This window comes from Cervus elaphus, chromosome 17, assembly GCF_910594005.1.
Source record: "Cervus elaphus chromosome 17, mCerEla1.1, whole genome shotgun sequence".
NCBI classification, from domain to species: domain Eukaryota; kingdom Metazoa; phylum Chordata; class Mammalia; order Artiodactyla; family Cervidae; genus Cervus; species Cervus elaphus.
Genome location: NC_057831.1, coordinates 58675965 through 58697570, shown reverse-complemented (window position 1 = coordinate 58697570; position 21606 = coordinate 58675965). Strand labels below are relative to the sequence as shown.

At 45.5% G+C, this 21606-nt stretch overlaps 1 protein-coding gene across 15 annotated transcripts in view; it reads left to right on the top strand.

Annotated features, from left to right (window-relative positions):
- APBB2 (amyloid beta precursor protein binding family B member 2) overlaps window positions 1–21606 on the top strand; it is a 362842-nt gene that overhangs the window by 252074 nt on the left and 89162 nt on the right. For 11 of the 15 annotated variants that reach the window (XM_043871214.1, XM_043871215.1, XM_043871213.1 and 8 more), the window contains 3 exons: window positions 7122–7184; window positions 7569–7654; window positions 7749–7809. In XM_043871214.1, coding sequence (XP_043727149.1) covers window positions 7122–7184; window positions 7569–7654; window positions 7749–7809 — 210 coding nt within the window. The remainder of the gene's footprint in view (window positions 1–7121; window positions 7185–7568; window positions 7655–7748; window positions 7810–21606) is intronic. The other 4 variants (XM_043871222.1, XM_043871219.1, XM_043871221.1 and 1 more) reach the window with 1 other exon arrangement.

Sequence of the window (21606 nt, the reverse complement as noted above, 5' to 3'; positions counted from 1 at the left end):
CCAGCAGCCACACTGGGTCTAGAACTCAGGGTTCCCAAATCCTCCTGAATTCCAGGCCAGAGCTCTCCTCACGGGGCTTCCCTGGCTCTGAGATTTCAGCCCACCTGCTTTCTCTTTGTCCAGAGGTGAGATGATCAGACTGACTTTGAGAGACTGTTTCCATTCAGCGAGCCTCTCGTCTTCCGTATATGGAAGAAATGAAGTTTGTCCTGAAGCCCGCATCCTGAGGCTGCGGCGTGGGTGGGGTGAGGCCCAAGGTGGGCATCTTGGGGTTTAAGTGGCTCAGATGTTTTGCTTCTGTGATTAACGTGGAAGACTTTTTGTTTTCATATTTTCTGCATAAAGTCTCGGGAAGCAGCGCAGGTGGGCTGCTGACCTCGGGGAAGATGATCAGGTGGCAGAGTCCACATTCACATCCCTGAGCCTCCTTCTGACACCCACTGTCACCTGCTCTGCCCCGGACCTTGCCTGCTTCCCCCCCACCCCCCCCACTGCCCAGCCCCCGCCTCCCAGCTCAAACTGTGTCCCAAGGCCTGCCTGCCTGCCCACCCAGTTCCTCTCCTGGAATTCAGTATTTCCATCACATCTGCACTGTTCAGCCTCCCAGTGGCTACTCATGACTTATTGTAGCTTTCAGGATATTTTCATAAATGTCACTTCATTTGTTCCCTTTAAGACTCTTCATGTGGCAGAGAAGACAGCTCTTCTGTTTCCCACTTTTAAGAGGTAACTGGGACTCAGTGAGCTGAGTAACCAGGTCAGGGTGGGCAGATGCCCAGTTCTCAATTCCAGATCCTGTGGTCTGCCCCATTACTGGGTGAATTTCCACCTTGAAGTTGGCTCTGTTCCTCTCTTCTGTAGCCATCATGTTGGATAAAGTCTTATCCCTCCAAGACACATGTTAACAGATGTGTAGCTTTTTGACATTTCAGAGACAGGCTCATACCCAGCACTTTAATAGACCAGTGGGATGATGTTCTTCAGATCAACCTTTCGATTGTTTGCTTCATACACATTGCTCCCTGTGCATACGGCCATCCACAGAGTCAAAGAACCAAGCAGATATAAAAGGCAGTACATTGAAATCCTAGGGGCAGAGGGATAAGCAGGTAGTAGAGAGAAGAGGTTGGGGGAGACCCAGCCTTCCCTGTTCCCAGGTGCTGACAAGGATATTAAAGCAGAGGCGCTAAGGGAAGTCAAGTATTTACAACACCAGCTTCATGGCTTATCTCCTTACTCCTCAGAAAGCCCTATGTATCTGTACGATAGTTGTCATTCCTTTTTTATATTTGAGAACCCACATGGAGACGTGAGGGAGCTTACCCAGAATTACACCCCTACCCCCTGGTGGAGTCAAGCCTGAGTGGAGGTGTGCTGGTCCCTGGCCTCACCCCAGGCTTCACCCTGTGTTTATCAGGGGCTTTGGAGAGCCTTGGATGTCTTCATCTCACTCCAGGGGAGGGTGGTTACATATGCAGAGCCCTCTAGGAAATGACTTCTTTTCATAACATTGTGGTGTTGTTCGGTTGCTAAGTCGTGTCTGACTCTTTGCGACCCCATGAACGGCAGCATGCCAGGCTTCCTTGTCCTTCACTGTCTCCTGGAGTTGGCTCAAACTCATGTTCATTGAGTTGGTGATGCCATCCAACCACCTCATCCTCTGTCATCTGCTTCTGCTCCTGCCTTATGTCTTTCCCAACATCAGGGTCTTTTCCAATGAGTCGGCTCTTTGCATCAGGTGGCCAAAGTATTAGAGCTTCAGCTTCAGCATCAGTCCTTCCGGTGAACATTCAGGGTTGATTTCCTTTAGGGTGGACTGCTTTGATTGCCTTGCTGTACAAGGGACTCTCAAGAGTCTTCTCCAGCACCACAGTTCAAAAGCATCAATTCTTTGGTACTCAGCCGCAGGTGCTAATAACAGTTGAGAAAAAATGGTTATTTCTCTAATGACATTTCTTGACTAATTTGGAAACATGAGAGAGAGCAAAACGTCAAGGGTGAGAAGAAACTTGTAATGTGTCGTGTTAGAAATGCATGTTTTTATACAGCTTTTTCCTGAGCTGGCTTAAAAAAAAAAGTAAGTGCCAAATCTGTTGACTAAGCTTCACAAAAGCCTAGGACTGAAGGCTTCCTTACAGTTTGAAAATCGTACATTTCACATTCCAAAGTTCACCAGGGAAGTGTTAAGTGCAACGCATAGTGTTTCCTCTGCAGACGCCAGCAGTATTTTTGCAAGTTTATAAACTGGACGGGAAGCACTTGCCGCTGAAATTTGGCCCAGCGATGGTCTCCCCCTAATCCATCAGTTTGTTCCAACTGACTTAGATGTTGCGTCTTAGAGAGAAGAGGGAGCTCCACAAAATATTTTAATGAGTAACTGTTGGCCCGTGAGCAAGTCTTCCCTAGACTCTTCCCAGCTGAAGGCGTTCCCAGTTCCTTAAGAATAAGGGCAAGGAGGGAAAAGTGGCCGCAGAGCACGGGGGGCCCAGTCGTTTCGGGACTGTGGTCTCTTTGTGTTCCCGCTGCATCACTCCTGGCGTCTGGGAGGGGCCTGTGCAGCTAAGTCCCCAGGAGAACAGCGTCCAAGCGTTGCTTTAGAACCTGAGGATTTTCACGTCCATTGAGAAGACGGCAACATAAAGGGACCGGTCTGTCATCATTTTCCTGAGCTTCTTGACCTGTTCACGGAGCCTTGATATTTCAGAACTGGCAGGAACCTTCGAGAAGGGGCTAGTGAATGCTATGGCAGTATTTCTCAGCCCACTGAACCAAGGACTGTGGCCAGGGTAACCTCTGGGGCTTGCAGAACATGCTGACTCCTTGGTCTTACCCTAGGCCACTGAACTAGACTTTCTAAGGCTGAGGCCTGAGAATCTGCCTTTATCACATGCTTTTGCCCCACCCCCAAAAGGAGGGGTGCTTCCCTGGTGGGTCAGATGGTGAAGAATCTGCCTGTGATGCAGGAGACCCAGGTTCGAAACCCGGGTTGGGAAGATCCCCTGGAGAAGGGAATGGCTCCATTACTCTTATCTGGAGAATTCCATGGACAGAGGAACCTGGCAGGCTATAGTCCATGGGGGTTCAAAGAGTTAGACACAGCTGAACAACTTGCACTTTTCCAAAAAAGGGGGGAAAAAAAAATCTTATGCTTTCCAGGAAATTTTATGCCGAGGGATTACAAAAGCTGGTCTTCTAGTGAATCTAGTCTGTTTTTATTTATGTGTCACTTCTGCTTAAATACTTTGGCCTCATCTTAGCATCTCCTGGGAATCATTGCTCTCGTTTGCCTACTTTCTGAGCCCTTTGATCTTCATTGCATTGTGTCTCTTTGTAGTATTCTTACTTGAGGCATGTCAGCCTCCCTTTTTGAGGGATTGGGACCTACCCCCCTCATCTTGCATCCTCAGCACTTGGCCTGTGCCTGGTATGTGGCAACGTTCATTAAATATTTGCTGAATGAAGGAATAAACTGGCTTCGTAGCAGGAGGGAGCTCTTCGCTGACTTACTGTAGCCACAGAGCCGGCACTAGAGCCCAAACTCTCCTGATTTTTCTCTGGTTTATAGTTTCTAAACTGTGCTGCTTCTCACGCAGACTAATTTAATTCCACAAGCATTTGTCAATCTGTTTCCTAGTTAGATTTTTTTTAAAAAACTGCTTGTATTATGTTTGCGTGACAAACCATAACTGTTCTTTTGATAGTGTTGCGTCCAACAAAACATAGAAAGCAGTTTTAAAAGAAGGAAAAAATAAACCCATGTACATGGATACAGTGCTCATTAACACTGAGTGGCCTATTCAGAATTCCAGGTGCTCTGCCATTTATGATCAAGACCACAGCTCAGATCTTGACAGAAGAGGATTATAAAGCATAACTGATAATGCTCTCTAGTCTTTGGGCTCTCAAACATTTTGCTCTTAAATGCCTTTATTTATTTTCTCCATGGCAAGAGTATAGGACAAGGACAGTGCTGTTTCCTGGGCACCTTCGGGCAGCCAGCCCCTGCGCTGAGGGCTCACGCTCTTGACCTCCTGGCATCCGCGCCCGGTGGGGAGTCTCTTTAGCCCTGTCTGATGTGTGGGGACTGAGTCACAGAGCAGGTGAGGGCAGAGGCAGCGTTTGGACCCGAGCTTCCCGGACGGCCGTGTTGACTTCATAGCTTCTGAAGAGCATGCGGAAGTGAGGTGATCGTGGCTTCATCAAGACCACTGTGGAATGTTCATGTGCTTTCTTGTCCGCCCAGCCGTCAGCGGGCTCAGCCCTTCACTCTTTCGCTCCAGTTTGCATGTTGATACCACTTCATAGAGACGTTCATAGCACCTCCAGGGACTTTCTCATCCCCTTGGACCTCATCCCCGGGAAAACTCTGTTGACCTTGTCAAAGGATCAACTCTTAGTTTTCTTCCAGCAGAAGGACAGTGCATCATTTTTGTTTGGTTTGAGGAACTGCTTTCTAAGATCCTGGAAGAGAAATCTGGAAGAAGAAAGCTCTCAGCAGTTGAAGTTTAATACAGTCAGATTGCCTTAAGGGGTTATGAAGAGCACCATGCTGAAAGGTCATGAAGGGTCACAGCAGGTGCCAGGTCAGTCCCCCAGAGCTCAGATTTTGGGGCTCTCGCAGACCTGAGCGTGATCACCATAATCAGGATGAGGGCTGCTGCAGCCTGGCCAGGGTCATGGCAAGCACCAGGAGAGTGTGTGCCCACCACGATGCTGACACCAGCGTCTCTCAGCTGTGCAGGGCCCTTCAGCTGCTTTCCTGAGAGATGATCAGGTAGAGGCTGTTGCTCACGGAGGGTGCTCTCTGTCCCCCTTTATCTCTATCCCGTGTCTGTCTTTCCTAGGGCATGTTACGCCACCTGCCTTTTCCCCTTTTATTATCTTTCTCTTTTCTTTCATCCCTCACTGCCATCACCCAAACTACAGACTTTCTGTAGAACCCAAGCATCTCTGTTGGTTTCTTTTTTCTTTAAATTACTAGCTAAAATGGTGTATTCTCTCTTCATCAAAAAAAAAAAAAAACAGATGAATAGGCGATATCGTTCTTAAAATTTAAGGCAAGTTGTTTTGTCCTTCATTGCCCTTGATTTTATTTATTTATTTATTTATTTATTTTTGCCCTTGATTTTAAAAAAGAAAAATTATGGTCACTTACATGAAGGAGAACATTTCTCATCTTCATTGTCAGTGAAAATTTTAAATTTAGGAAGGAAAAAAAGACTGGCTTGTTCATAGTAAATAACACTAGTTTCCATTTTTCTTTGCTTGAGTTCCGTGCTAAAGGGTTTATTTAGGAATACTTACATGTTATTTTAAGATTTTGCAAAATCACTGTATATCACCTTTGTTTATTTAAATCTATGAAAGGTGATTGTAGGAAGTTTGCCCGTTGACTTATGTCCCCGTAGCATGAGAGCTGAATTCATATAGTCTTGGACACATAATCAACTTCTACTTTGCAGGGACTCCTGCATCCAAAGAGTAAATATAAATGTAAAAAAATTTAAACACACGCGTACAAAGAAATGTCTGATTAAATGCCAGAGCCTTTTCTGAATACTTGCTTTTAAAAATGCTCTTCTTTCACTCTCTATAATCCCAACACAGTGTTTTTGGAGTATGATTTCTGATTTCAGATTACTTTTGTCAGACACGTGCCTTTTTAAAAATTTTCTTCACAAGAATGCAGTTAGGGGTAGAACACAAAACCCCACACCCATGTTAGGGGGTTCACAGGTCCCCCCAACTGACAGGTTGAAGATTTTCCTGTAGTATTTTCTCCTCAGTGAAAACCGAATACTTTTTGGAGGATGGAGTGAGGAAAGAGGTGGGGGGCTGGACAACTTTCCTGTTCTGTGCTCAGTAAAAGAGATCATTTTAAAAAATAAATAGACACAGTGGTCTAAGTTTAAAAAACTGCAGGTCAGCTGCCTAATCCAGAAAAGAAAGCAACAGTAACACCAGCTGTGCAGTGATGATAGATCCAAATTTGCGATGATTTTTCCCATAGAGAGGCCTTCAGAGCCAAGTAAATGCATTTGTCAACACCCGGGACATTTGAACTCAGCCACTTCTGTTCTGAGTGGCTTTGAAAATTGTATTCATTGTGTGCCGAAGCTATGGGTCAATACTACCATCTCATTTTCAAAGAACTTTAGTTGAAAAGTTACTTAGTGGAAGAGTTTCTCCTGTTGGCTTATTCAAGAAAAGAGATCTGCCTGACAAATCAGTGGAACAAGTTCATGAGAGTATACCTGGGTGTCTTATTAGTGTCATTTAATTCCCCAAACGTCACATGGAAAATATTTGAATATTCAGTTAATGGAGTAGAAAGAAAAAAGTTGTTCCCATGTTATCCAAGGTTAATAAAGGAAGGAGTTGTTTAGATTCTAGGTCTATTGTAAGAGGTTTGCCAGCAAGGCAAGGCTTCACGCTTTGTCCTATAACTATGTTTAGGAAAGCATTTTGTGATCGAATATTAATTTGTGAAGAGGCTTGGGTGGCAAGGAGGTAGAGCTTTGTATGAATGAGGGGAATTTACATTAGATTGTCTAGACTCTTTTTATTAGATTAAATCTCAGCAAGATGAGGTCAGGCAGGGTTCCTTACCCTCCTTTATTATTGTTTTTTTCCTAAGTGGAGATAATTTGGCCCCTAGTTTTGTTATGCCGCTAGCTATGGACACTCCCCAGTTTTCAACCAGCTCATTGACCAGCATACCTCAAGAAAACAGTTCTTTTGGTCAATAGAAGAGAAAAAATTCTTACGGAATTAGGTATGCTAGGCCTTTAATACTTTGATGCATATTGTGTGCTTTTAAGACCACATGTAGATAGTAACTTTACTGTCTGGTAATAACATTCAGCCATTTGTCTTGGTAAGTAATTAAAGCGCCCCCCTGCCCTGGGCCTCTAGTGACGATGTGGATCTAGGGAGAGCAAGCTACGTGTTGCTGTCAGAGTGAATTTGTTCCCTAACCCATCTGTGAATATCAATGCTAACCACAGTGTCTTGTGTGTGTGTGTGTTTTCTTTTCTTTTCTTTCCTTTTCTACCTTTTATTATTTTCTTTTTTTTTTTAAATCAATGTGCTTTTTCCTATGTGAATAATTACATGTCTAGAAACAGCCATGGAGTGATTTTGCTGTTCTGAATGGGGGAAAGATTAATAGTGACATTTGGAAGGCAAGTATATGGTCAGATTTTAGCTCATTCAATATTTTGTCCTTTTTGCATGGCTGTGGCTGCATCTTCTTTGTGAACATCACGCATTCCGCAGGGACGGACTGAGGGGCTTCTGGCTCAGGCGGTGGGGCTCACACATGGTCGCTTTTTTTGATGTCTCCCATTGTGAATGACTTCAGACTGGTCGCCCCAGGTTCCTACTGTCTTTTAAGAACCGGCATTTGCACTGAGCCGGCATCAGCAGCCCATGCATGCCTTTTTTTCTGCCTGAGCTCACGTACAATCTCTGCCTCGCGCTGGGAGGACCTCTCCCCCCTCTGATATCTGAGGCCGCATGCTAGGCCTTCTGCCTTTCTGCATTAACAGGGATCTCATTTCCTCTAGGATTTGCACGCGGCCACAGTCAATCCGGACCCCAGTTTAAAAGAGTTTGAAGGAGCCACCCTGCGCTATGCATCCTTGAAACTCAGGTAGGGCGTTGGATGCACCCGCCATGAGGTGTGGCTTTGTGCAGCTGGAGATTGCAGTAGAATCCTAAGTCCCATTTTCTGTTTTTCTTTCTAGAAACGCTCCACATGCCGATGATGATGATTCTTGTAGCATCAACAGTGACCCGGAAGCTAAGGTTTGTAAGAAGTGTGCTTTCAGTGACCAGGCTATATTCTTGCATCAGAATAATGACTTGGGATAACGGCCCAGTTTTTACAAACTATCAACCCAGAGCCACTTAATAAGCAATTATCCCTGAGTCCTCTCTCGTTCCTAATCTCCCTCACACTTAAAGTAAATCCTTTTGGCCAAGTTAGGTTTGGGAGGGTTTCTGTAATCATCACAACTCTGCTTGTATCTCACTCCATCAGTTCTTTGTGCAACGCGATAAGATTATTGTTTGAACAGGTAGGCTCCAGAAGCCTTTGAAGATAAGCCAGGCTCTGCCCTGTAAGGCAGAGGAAGGGGAATTGAACAGGTGCTTGGACCCCTCACGCCCGTCTCCTGCAGGGCAGCCTCATCCACATGCACAGTGGATGTGCATCCCTTCGTAAACACCGGCCTGCTTTGTGTGGGGCGTGAGGGTGAGCTCACTCTGGACTTCTGGTGCTGGTGTGAGCTGTCACAGTTGCCCGCTGATCCCTGAGTCAGGGCCCTGTGTTTCTCTGTGCAGTCGCTCACCGGATGCTCTTTAAGCTTTTGCCTTTGACTTCGTGTTCTCTGAGCAACGTCCAGTGAGGCGGTGGAGCGTGCGCTGCGGGGCTGGAGCCTTGGCTGAAGCGCAGTCCTGCCACCTCCCTACCTCTGCTTCTCGGCTGCCTGTTCCCCTTTCCTTGGCACCTCAGGCTCTGCCAGCCTCCCTATCCCTGCCCCTACCCACCCCTTGCTGTTGCCTTCAACCCCTCTATGGGGCTGAGTGTGAGCCTGGGGAGGGTTGTGCCAGGCACGCGGTCTCCATAGTGTCTTAGGAAGGAGCCAAGGAGTGACCTGCCCAACCTGGGCAGACAGCATAGCGATGTGTTCAGTGGGTGACACCGTGGGCCCCCGCCCACCCCCAATCCAGGTACCTAGCATCCCCCAACACAAGTGTTGTAATAGACTGAGGGTCGTCCGTTTACTGTGAGCTAGGGTGGTGGGTCCTTGGGAAAGGGGATTCCTGGCTCACTTTCCCCACTCTTGGCCAGGGCATGGTACATCAGCCCAGCAGCTGATGGTCTATAGGGATGAGCAGCCTGCAGTGGTCTGCACTCACCCTGTAAGTATCCCCATTCTCGAGAGAGCACAACACTGAATAAATGTAAAAAAAAACCATTAGGAATCTAGAGAAAGAATGCAGAAGAAAGGAAAAAGCTTCATGTCAATACTTTTTTATAGCTTTTTTATAGCTTTTATATACTTTTTTTTTATAGCAAACACATTTTCATTTGCATCTTATGTAGCAGGACCTAGATATTCTTCTGAACCCCAAAGCAGATCTATGTCTATGCATGAAACAGCAAATAGGTTCCTGTAGCAGTAGTTAAGTGGGGAACACCACTCAGGTTCAAAACCTTGGCTCCTAGGCTGGAAGCTGCCATATTGCCATTGGTTCTGTGAGAATCCCAGGGCTCGCAGTTGAAATCTCCGTTGCTCTTAATTTGCGGAGCTTCGTTCTAAGCACATCCTGGTTGGATGATGGCTGCTCCAGAGCCAGTGGGGTTCTGAACAAGTTCTTGGTCTGCTGCTGACACCCTGACCTTTAAAGATAAATTGTATGGTACGGAAGGGAAGGAACGCAGTAACACAGGAAGGTGAGCTGTGAATAATTTGCTTTTCTGCCAGGTGTTTTACGAGGGCTGTCAGCAAAGGCCGGAGGAAGAAGGGTGAGCAGCAGTATTATTTTGCTTTACCTGGAAGGGCTGGACCAGTGATGTCTGTAAAGCTGAGTGTGAGACTGAGAGGGACCAGGAGGAGGATGAACAGAGCACAGATCAAATTAGTAACAGGAACAGGAGGCCTGGCTGAGCTGTTACCTAAGATGACACTTTCTCTCCACCCGCCCCCCCCCCCCCCCAGTTTATTGTTTACTGAATCCTTGATCTTCTCCTGTTCTATCGCCAGCATGTCTGTTCCAGCACCTGTTAGGAATTTGTGTGTATAAGGAGGCTCAGCTTTCTCATAAGTAACTGAAGTCGTACTTAGTTCAAAACAAAAAGTGTGTGTATAGTATTATTTATTTTATATCCTTCTTTGTTCCATAAAAGATCTGAGGAGACTTATAAGAACACTTAGAAGCCACAGAAAACATAATGGAATAATCAGTGCATCTGTCTGTACTGGGACAGTAGATGGAGTTAGGACAGATCAGACTGGGGAGAAGGAAAAAGTGTGGTTTTTCAGCATATAGGACTTGGCAGAGTTGTGAACATTGACCTTTGGGTTCATTTTTGTGCCTCCTGGTGATTATTTACATTGAGGATTCTGACAGTAAATGGTATGAATTCCTGTAAGGGCATCTCAGAATCCTGTAAGAACTTCTGCAAACAACACATGCTTCTAACTCCCCCACCCTACCCTAGATTCTGAAGGTCCCCCTGCTATAGAGAGTCACTGGCACTCTTGGGGACCCCAAGCCTGTTGGGAGGAGAGAAGGGTTTCAGACCCCTGCCTTCTGTGCCCGCACTGTGCATGAGGTAGAAGCATCTCAGGTCCTTATGGAATGTAATGGATTTTCCAGGGCTCTATTATAAAACACTCGTAATAATGAATGTTTATTGAGTACTCGCTTTTTGCCATAGTCCTAAAGACTTCATTGCTGTTAACTCTCATCCTCACAAAAATTTAAGGGACTCAGTATCATTATTGCAGATAAGGAAACTGAAGCATAGGAAGTTAAGCAGCCAGTTAAAGAGCAGAGTCAGGATTTGGCTCCAGAGCCCATGCTCACTAGATTGCCCCCAAAAAAGTCTCAATTGGAGCTTCACTTAGGGGCCACCATCAATTAATGTGATCAGTGTCCTCAGAAATATACTCCAAATATTCATATATATATTTGAAGTCTGTATATAGATACACACACACACCTTGGAAGGAAAGTGATGACCAACCTAGATAGCATATTAAAAAGCAGAGACATTACTTTGCCAACAAAGGTCTGTCTGGTCAAGGCTATGGTTTTTCCAGTGGTCATGTATGGATGTGAGAGTTGGACTGTGAAGAAAGCTGAGTGCCGAAGAACTGATGCTTTTGAACTGTGGTGTTAGAGATGACTCTTGAGAGTCCCTTAGACTGCAAGGGGATCCAACCCGTCCATCCTAAAGGAGATCAGTCCTGGGTGTTCATTGGAGGGACTGATGCTGAAGCTGAAACTCCAGTACTTTGGCCACCTGATGCCAAGAGCTGACTCATTTGAAAAGACCCTGATGCTGGGAGGGGTTGGGGGCAGGAGGAGAAGGTGACGACAGAGGATGAGATGGCTGGATGGCATCACCGACTTGATGGACATGAGTTTGTGTAAACTCTGGGAGTTGGTGATGGACAGGGAGGCCTGGCGTGCTGTGACTCATGGGGTCACAAAGAGTCGGACACGGCTGAGCGACTGAACTGGACTGAACACACACATACGTACTTATGCACAGAGAGAGAAATTTGAATTTTGCTCATTGGAAGCAAAGGGCAAACCCATTTCAAGTAAATTGGTGGAGAATTATGACAGTGTGGACCAGCTTTCTGGTCTGACCTGAGTCAGAGGTGAAGTCTAGAAGTGAAATGGATGGGCCACAGGTTTTTTCAGACCATCCATCAGTGGTGTCATTTCAACCAGGCTTTTGATAAAAGTTGGGCCGAAACAGGAGGAAGGACGGGGGGGCGGGGGGCGCCCGAGGTGGCGGGAGTGGGGCTCATCTAGTGGCTGGCAGCTGGCAGAGCCCCACACATGGAGCCCTTTGGGGAAACTGAGGAGTCTCGCTGTGCCCCTCGGGATGCAGGGTCTCGCCACCCTGCGATGGAAGTGGGCCAGGGGGAGCCCTGCAGGGAAGACTTAAGATAATCCTTCAGTGCTGTTTCCAACAACACTAAATGAAATTATTTTTTTGCAAGTTGGGAATAAGTCCATTGGTTTAGAACGGACATTGATGAGGCCACTTTGGAGGGCTTCCCCGTCGCCACCACCCCCGGCCGGTCCCATCTGCCTCTTGGTGTCTCCTTGCCTGTTCGTACTGCTGGGGCCCCTCAGGAGGCAGAGGTGGCAAGGTCTAGGCTCCCAGACGTTCAGGCTTTCCACAGATCTAAGGGTGTCTAACGGGTATCTTTCGTTAACCCTTTCCAGTCTTTTTAATTTGCCAGCAACCCAGGAACTGAGTGCCTTGTAAACAAGCAGAAGGTGTCCTTTCTTTAGGGGAAAAAAAATATTTAATTTCATGTACGATGGAATTCTAAATACAGTCCCTGAGGAATAAATAGATTGTTAGAGAAAGTGTCTTCCTTACTCCCTCAATGAAACCTAGTTGCTGGAAAAATAAAAGTTGTTTTTAGGCCATCAGGATGTGAATACTTCAAAATTCCCTCCAGCCATTCTGAGTCTAAACATCCTGATAATCAGTTGTTCAGTGAAAATCTAAGTACCAGCATAAATGATCTCTTCCCACACCACCTCCCCCCTCCCACAAGAGCAAAGTATTTTTATAACTCTGACAGTGTTTTATGAGCTGACCTACTTTTTTATACAGTGAATGTGTTTTTTAGCTGATTGCCATGTATGCATAAGTTTGTATATAATTCTGAGCTCTTTTAACTTTTTCTTTTAAGATAATTATATATTTATACAAAGGTCACCAAGACTGAATTCCCATATTACCTTCCACCTATCTTCCCATAATAACATCTTCATAATCATGGACAATTATCCAAAGTAAGAAAATAATATTGAGACCATATTACTAACTAAAATAGGCTTTGTTCATTCCCATTTTCCAATTTTTCCCACTGATACCCTTTTTTTGTTCTAGGACCTAATCCAGGATACTACACTGCATGTACTGAGCTCTTAAAAAATTATTTTACCTGTTCCTTTCCACAGTTCTCAGATTTATTATTCTTTATTCCATTATATTAGTAATATTCTACTTAATTAATTGCACCATAATCTGTCTAGGCACCCAGTAGTCATATAATTTCCAGTACTACAGAGCAGAGCTACAACTTCATAAAAATAGGTGGCTTTTTTTCCCTTTAAGTCATTGCTTTCGTACGGATTGCTGAAACCAGTATTACCAGGTCAAAGGCTATCGGCTTATGGCTTCTGTCACTTACTGCAAAATTGTTTTTCAGAAAGGCTGCAGCAGCATGTAATTCCATCTCTAATAGCCCAGAAGACACCTTTGTCCGCTGCCCACTGCTCTCTAGGCTTTGTCATTTTTATTTATTCACATTATTAGTTGTATTGCATGTGCACTACTACCTTCTACTTTAAATTTCCCCCTAAGTTACCAGCATAGGACATTAGTTTTGTCCATTACAAAACCCTGCGTTTATTATGGAACTCCATGTTTCTGTCCTTTCTTGGCTGTTTTTTCCTCTTGCTTTTCTATCCATTTTTAAAATGAAGACTTCGGTTTGGGATAATTTGAGATACACAGAAAAGAGGCAAAGATAGCACAGAGTTCCTCTGTCCCCGTCACCCAGCATCCCTTTCTTTTGCATAAATAACCATAGTGTCCTTGTCAAAACTGAATAGTGGTACAAAGCTGTTAACTAAACACTATTCTGATTTTACCAGTCATTCTTCTACATCGTTCTTTGGTTTCAGGACAGCACAGGGTGTTTAATCTCTCTGCATTTTCAAATTCAAAACTCTGTTTGTAATCTAATTATTTTTTTCTTTGTCTATTTTGTGTCACTTTTCCATGTGAAGATGCTTTTTTTAAGCTTCTCATTTTATATTGGAGAATAATTGATTAACAGTGTTGCGTTAGTTTCAGGTATACGGCCAAGTGACTGAGTTATACACATACATGTATCTCTTCTCTTTCAGATTCTTCATGTGAAAATGCTTTTTAAATATTTGTATATCCAAACATTTTGTAGATAATTGCCTTTTGTGCTTCAGTTTGTCAAGAAGGCAATTAAGAAATTGTTTGGTCATGTTTGGGTGGCCAGGTAGCTTGCACTTGTAAATCTCCATCATTCTGCAGTCTGCCCACTGTGCTCCTCCTACTTTCGTACCTTAAAATCCTAATTTAGCCCTTTACAACTTACCTTTTCTCATGGCATGTGGCTTATTGCTGGCCAAATGCTTGACCAGAATGAGTAACACTAAGATAAATCCAGTTATGATTAAATTGTTGAAAACTGAATGCTTTGAAAAATATGTACTAATTCCTTAGAATTCTTCCCTTTGTATCACTGTGCTGGACTTCTCTAAAGGAAGTGTTCTGCCATCTTGTGGACAGTATTGAAAAATACATCCTTAGAGAAATTGGCATTTCGTTTGGACTGAATTGCTTGTAGCTTGTTGTTCAGTCGCTCAGGCGTGTCCGACTCTTTGCGGCCCCATGGACTGCAGCGTGCCCAGCTTCCCTGCCCTTCACCATGGTCCTGGAGCTTGCTCAAATTCACGTCCATTGAGTCAGTGATGCTTGTAGCTAGAAATGATGTTGAAGATGATCTGATGGGCCTCCTTTACAGGTGAAAGGGTAAGCTCCAGAAATTTTGAGTATATAACTTTACTAGGGTCACATAATCAGTGGTGGAGACGGTATTCGAAGGTGGTCTTCTGGGCCTCTGATCACCCCATCCTACTGTCTTCTCTGAGTGTATAACAAATCATTTTCAGGATACTTGTGAGGAGAAGTAATTAGATCTGCATTTAGAACACTGCTCCTTGGCATCCACGACAGAGAAACTTGGTAAGGAAGATGGTTTTGTCCCAAGTATTAAATTATCTGGGTTTCAGCTTCCTTGGCTGTAAAATGAAAGTGTTATTAAGTCACTTCTGGTTCTGAGGAATGAAGTCTGGTTCTGAGATCTAAAGTGAAATGAGCAGTCCTGATCTCTGGCATCTGGAGATGAAATAGTTCCGTCTGCTCTGTCTCCAGATCCAGAGAGAGGGCTGGTTGGAGGGTTGGAGGCAGGGCTGGCTCTCTTTTCTGACCTCACGCTCCTCCCGCTCCCCGCACTGTGTTGGGCACTAACATGCAATTTTCCTGCAAATGCAAGGCACCATGGTTATTTCCCGCATATTACAGATGAGAAATTGGTGCTTCAAACAGGTTAAATAATTCTTTTATCACAGCCAGTAACCTGTGGAACTGGGACTCTAGGTTTGTTGCATTTGACTCCACAGAGTCTGAGTTGGTGTCCACCCACTCCCAGTGACCATTTCCGTCAGCTTTCCGGTCACTGGCTGTGTGGCGTTTGGAATGGAGGTAGCCGGAATATTGGAGGTAAGGCAGGGTAGGGGGACCAGAGAGCCACTGCTTCAGGACGGACCCCCTCCCTGCCTTTCCGCCGCCCCCACATTCACGTGGTCTCGTCCTTTTCAGTGCTTTCAGACTTTCCTGCCCACGTTGGCAGATTCGAATTCAGTTGTCCTGCGGCCAGACTGCAAGGTATTGCAATTCTGCTAAGCTCCAGCGTGCTGCTGATGCTGCTGGTCTGAACACAACATGTCAAGTAGCAACAGTAAAAAGTGTGAAATCTGGTCCACAAGGCTTTGTGTTCATGCATCTCTACAGTCTTTGTATACAGTGCCTCCCGGTTCCGTCACGGCCACTGCAGCCAGTTCTCAGCATATCAAGCATGTTTTTCCTGGGCATCGCTTTTTGGGAAAGCTTTGCTTGTCTCCTTCCTCTTTTGTTGTAACCTGCCCCAGATGGAGAGAAAGGGGCAAGAGATGATACAGATCAGCAGGTCTGGTAGAGACACTTTCAGAAATGAATGGTGAATGAACTTGAGATTCCAGTATTTGTATGTGAGCTTTATTTATCTGTGTCCTCCCTTGGTTCCTATTAGAATAGATTTTCCTGAAGTAATTATATTAGTGGCTACTGACTAGATTAGCACTAACAGATAAACAGGAAGGGGTAGAGAGTATCTTTTCTCATTCGGGCTTATTTCTGGTCTTTGTAGCAAATTTGTTATCATTACTTAGCATTTATATGGGATTTTTTATGTGTATGTATAGTTCTTAGAATTGATTTTTGTTCACAGGGCACTGGTTTTTTTCTTCCAGAAATCCTCATCTGTGTGAGAAGCTTGGGTTTGATTTCTGTTGTTGATTCATTAACTGAATCAAAAACATTTATTGAATCCTGAATGTTAAAGGAGAAGTTGTGTGTTATAATGGCCAAGAGCATGGACTCTGCACCCCAACTATTTGGGTTCAAAGCCAGACTCTGCTGCTTACTTAACCGGGTAACACTAGGCAAGTTACTTAGCCTCTGTGTACCTCAGTTTCCTCATCTGGAGAGTGGGCGTGATAATAGTACCTACCCCACAAAGCTATGGTGAACATTAAGTGAATTGATGCACACATAAGATAATATGTCAGGTGGCTGGAACTATCTCAGTCATACTTTATGCATTAGCCATTGTGATTCAACTCTTACAAGGAGGAATGGGTATGACCCCCGCCTTCAAGGGGCAGACAGCGAACAGGCAAATTCAGTGCGTTGTGCTCAGCGCTGAGCTCTGGTGCCATGAATGGATGCTATGCCAGGGACATCTACCCTGGCTGGGAGTAAGGATGGCTTATGTGGCTTTCCAGGAGATGATGCCTAAACCAATGAGTGTACTTGGATTGCAATGGGATTTGGTGATTCTCTTCCCAGATTTACTTGTGGCTGCACTGGGTCTTTGCTGCTGCGTGAGGGCTCTCTTTAGCTGCAGCATGCAGGGGCTACTCTCTCGTTGTTGTCCGTGGGCTTCTCCTTGCAAGGGCTTCTCCTTCTGTTGACGCAGAGCATAGGCCTAAGCATTTGTGGCCTGCGAGCTCAGCAGACCAGGGATCGAACCCATGACCCCTGTGCATTGGCAGGTGGATTTTCTTAACCACTGGACACCAGGGCAATCCTCCAAAATTTAAATGTAAATGCAGAAGATTAAAAAATAATTTCATGTGTAATTTTGTGTTGATTTTCAGCAAATGCTTCTAGGAACAGGTCTGTTAAAATGAGACCATCTGTTTTTGTCCATGACTGCAGATAACAATTTTTCCTCCTATCTTTTCCTATGTACATGTGTAGTAAACTATACCAAAACATGGTCGCTTAAGACAACTATTTTGCTCATGAAACAAATCCGGTGGGTTCCGGAATTTGGGAAGGGCTCAGTGGTCCCGTTCCTTTTTAACCCACATGGGGGCACCTGGGGGCCGGCGAGGCTGGAGAACCCACTTCCCAGATGGCTTCTTCACTCACGGGCCTGGTGGCTCGGTGTTCCTCTGCCGCTGGCCCTCTTCACGCGGCATCTCCTCCTCCAGAGTCTCTGCTTGGGGCTCGGCGTTCTCACAGAGCGGTGGTCTTTGGGGAGGCAGGAAACCGCCCCACGTCACTTCCGCCCTCCTCAGTGGCTCAGAGCGGCCCCGCCCAGAGCCAGGAGCGAGACGCGAGCTCCGCCTCCTCAGGGAGCGCGTCAGGGTCTCGCTGCTAAGGGCGTGTGGGACGGGGAGCTTTATCATTGGCATCTTTGGGACGGACAGCCCACGTCATTCTCGTGTTTTAGTCGTTCGGTGAAAATGCCCTCAGTGAAGGGCAGGGCTGTCAACACCGGTGAATCAAGAAAGCAAGGCGCAGAGCCAGTGATGAACATACCAGGTCCTGGCCACATGCGATGGCTTTCAGGTTGACATTCACAAAGAGGAAACGAGGACCATGCCATTAAGCCTTAGGAGAGGAGGACGGAGGGCCACATGCGATGGCTTTCAGGTTGACATTCACAAAGAGAAAAGGAGGACCATCTCATTAAGCCTTAGGAGAGGAGGGCGGAGCTCCCAGAGCCCGCGTCATCTGCCCAGGCGTGTCCAGCTGGTCTGGCGGGAGCAGGCCTCAAGCCAGGCTCCTGACTGGGGACCCGCACGCTGTTCTGCGGAGCGGAGCGACCCTCGCTGCCTCCTGGACTCTGAGCCAGTGGCCTTGGGTTCCCATTTTGTCTCCCAGCCCAGAGGACAGCTTTTGTGTTTCTAAAGCTGCTTTCCTCTCTTTATCTGCCAGCATGACCACGCATAGTGCTGTGTTTCCAGCAGAACCACGTCTCCTTTTCCGTTACTAACTTCTGGTCACTTCACTTGCCTGCACGAGCAGTCGAGGACTTGGCAGCCGTGTGCGCGCTGGGTTTTGAAAGGCGCTGTTGAAACGAGCTGCGTTGTTATCCTACTGTTGGCAGCTGCGCCCTGCAGGGGGCAGGTGCCTGGAAGGCTGATTAAGGAGAGGCAGACTTCTCCTCCTCCTGAAGGAAGGAGGCCAGGGAGGTGATGGGCGGCCCCCAGCAGCAGTGGCAGAGGTGGACGTCCTGGCCCGGTGAGATCCTGGCCGAGAATTCTGGGTTGTGGGTGGTCGCAGAGCTGAACAGCCTCCGGCAGAAACAGCAGCGGCAGCACTGCCTTCATCCAGCGCGGCCGGGCCTTCCGGGAGAGCCAGCTGCTCAGGACCTCGGGGTCCTGAAGCTAGCGTTCCAGGCAACACGTCCTGGGCATTAGCTTCTCAGGACTTCATGCTGGTGCCAGGAATGATGTAGTACCGTGGCTATTTCTTCTTTATTTTCAGTTAATGAAATTGACAAAGAAACAGTGGTTCCTCCTAGAGCACTATTAGAATGATTCAGACACTGAGGCATTTTAACTAAGCCACACTGTTCTGTCACTCTTTTGCCTCCTATTTAAAATCTCATCAGAGTATGAAGCCACAAGAATCAAAGACTGAGATCTTTCTCTGCTCCAGGTTCTGGTGCTTTTAAGGAAATGGTTTTAATAGTCAGGCTGGTGAATTTTCGGTCTCTAAAATTGACACCAAGAGTGACAGCCCTCAAATTGTCTGCAACCAAGTCATCCATCCAGTCGTTCTGTGTATGCTATACTTAGTCAACGACTGTGGTGTGCAAGATGATATAATCAATCAGATCAAGGAGGGGAGCAAAAGAAAATAATAGCAGAGACAATGGTGGTCACATTTAAGAACGACAGTTACGATGTTATTGAACTTAAAGAAGTGAGAGATAATTTGCATCTATAAGTGGAATTTCAGTTGCTTTATGTTGAAGGAGACATTTGAGATCAGTTCACTAAACATAATCCATAAATAGTTTAAACTGACAGCGTAAGCGTCCATCAGGAGATGGATGAAGAAGATGTAGTATATCTATGCACTGGGATATTATTCAGCTTGTCACTTGTGACAATGTGAGTGGACCTTAAGGGTGTTATACTAGGAGAAAGACAAATACTGTATGATGTCTCTTATATGTGGAATCTAAAAAAGCTGAACTCATAGAAACAGAGTAGAATGGTGGTTGCCAGGGGCTGGAGAGCAGGGAAATGGGAGATGTTTAAGGGTACATACCTGCAACTAGGAGGTAAATAAATGCTGGAGGTCCAATACAGTGTAGTGATTATAGTCAACAATACTGTATTGAAAATGTCAGAGTTGCTAAGAGACTAGACCTTGGTTGTTCCTACCAGAAAAGAGAAATGATAAAAATGCAACATGATAAAGGGGTTAATGAACACTACAGTGGTGATCTTACTGGAATATATTAACGTATCAGCGTGTTGTACCTTAAACTTACATAATGTTATATATCAATTACAGCTCAGTTTTTGAATACTTAAAAATAATTCAGTTTGACCTTAAGAAATCCTCAGACTGAAAATCACTTCAATAAAACTGAACCAGCACATTCTTAACCCAGATCTCCAGCCAAACAATGCTACGGTTCACCTCCTGTGGACACAGAGCAGAAATGTGTCCCTTCAGGTTCCTTTCCAGTCCCTCATTCTCTCAGCAGACCTGCTGCTCAAGAAGGGGGCCCAGGTCCCCAGCTGAGGCCCACTCTTCTGCTCCAGCCACATTCCCAACAGTCGGTTTGACCAGCATATCACCCCTCTCTCTAACAAAGCTGAAACGTTGGCCTATTGTAAATGACACGTGGACCCTAGAAGCCAGAATATATGATTTCTCAAAAAACCTTTCTGAGAGCTGTGATTTTGTCAGAGCTGTGAGTTCAAATGAGAGCGATAGCAACCTAGAGCTTATTTTTATAGAAAATGTCAGTTTTCCCTCTTCACCTAATGCTATGAGGCAATGCCACTTAGTAAATAAAATACCTTATAAAGAAGACATCTCTCCTGCTTCAGGTATTCTAATACATGTCTGCCACGTTTTGCTTGAGATGTGGAAACAATGAAATGAATGGATACCCAATGTAGACCTTCATTGTTTGGCAGTGGTAGAGGGTGGGTGGAGAAGGTAACTAACAGCTCTGGCTCCATCTGTGTGCTGGGCGCTTTACTTGCAGCAGGCCATCTGATTCTCGGAGCAGCCCTGCAAAGGAGGGTGACATTGTTCCTCCCATCTTATGGATGAGCAAATTGAGGTTCGAAGACCCCAAGTCACTTTCCTGAAATGACAGATCTATTCTGTGGATGAATTTGAACCTGATTGAAGCCGACTCTAAAGCCTATGTTCTGATAATACCAGTGATGATCGCTGATGTTCATTGAACATTTAATGTGTATCAGTTCAGTTCAGTCGCTCAGTCCTGTCCTACTCTTTGTGACCCCATGGACTGCAGCATGCCAGGCTTCTCTGTCGATCACCAACTCCCAGAGCGTGCTCAAATTCATGCTTAGTGTGTATGGGATACACATATACCAAGGTGGTTTGGGGCTAAAGACAGAAAAAGCTCATTTTCTGCCTTTCAGGCTCATCTGGCACCTCTGTGAAAGGCAGTTGCGAACACCCACATCCTGCTTCCACCGCCTGCTTTTTGCAAGGCCCATGAGCTGTGTTCTCTTATTTCTCCTATATTTAGTTGAAACTGAGGGACAGAGTCCTGCCCACAGCTCCATGGCTGATACATGGCAGAGCTGAGATGTGAACCCAGGCAGCCTGACGTCAGAGACCGAGCTTTTCATTTCTGGGCTATGCTTCCTCTCATGGAGGAGGGCCTTCCCATGGCCTTGCAAGCGTGCCATTGGAAGATTGAGAGGAAAAAAATTATCTTTTATGTGTGTGTGTGTGTGTATTTGTTTTAGTGGATTGTCGAAGCAGCTGACTCCCATTGAATGACCAAAGAGGAAAGAACAGCCAGAGCCTTGGTCCCTAATGTAGGCCATGTTGCAAGGGGAAAGGGTATGAAATAGGAGCGAGAATACCCAGCTTCTGTCCCCAGTACTATTGTGTGACTTTGTTAACCTCTCTGGACATCACTTATCTCACATGTAAAATGGGATGGTGCCAATGCCTAGCCTGGGAAACTCATAGTGTTACTATGAAGACCGAGTAAGATGTTATAGATATGCTTTGATGTATATGACATGTGATTTTGGTCTTCCAGGAGTGTCGTTAGAAAATCCTGATGTGATGGTTCCCAGCAGACCAATCGGTGACGGTAAATTACTGGGTTTTGGTGCCGGGCAGGTCCCGTCAGCTGGAGGCCGTGTGGGGCTGAGGCCAGTCCCAAGTGTGCCATCTTTAGCCCACCCTCCCTCTCTCTCTAATCCAGCTGCTTTGGGAATCCTTTCAGCAGTTGGCATATTATAACATGTTGTAGCTTAAGTGAAGCAGGATTACTTTCGTTTTTTCAGACTTTAGAAAATAAAACAAATAATGTATGGTAACACACTGGTTATAAATGAAAATGCAGACAGTACCAGCTTATACAAGTTATATGAGGGATTTTTTTTTTTTTTTTTTTAGGGATTTTTTTAAAATCTAATTTTCAGAAAGGAGGCAGTGATGAT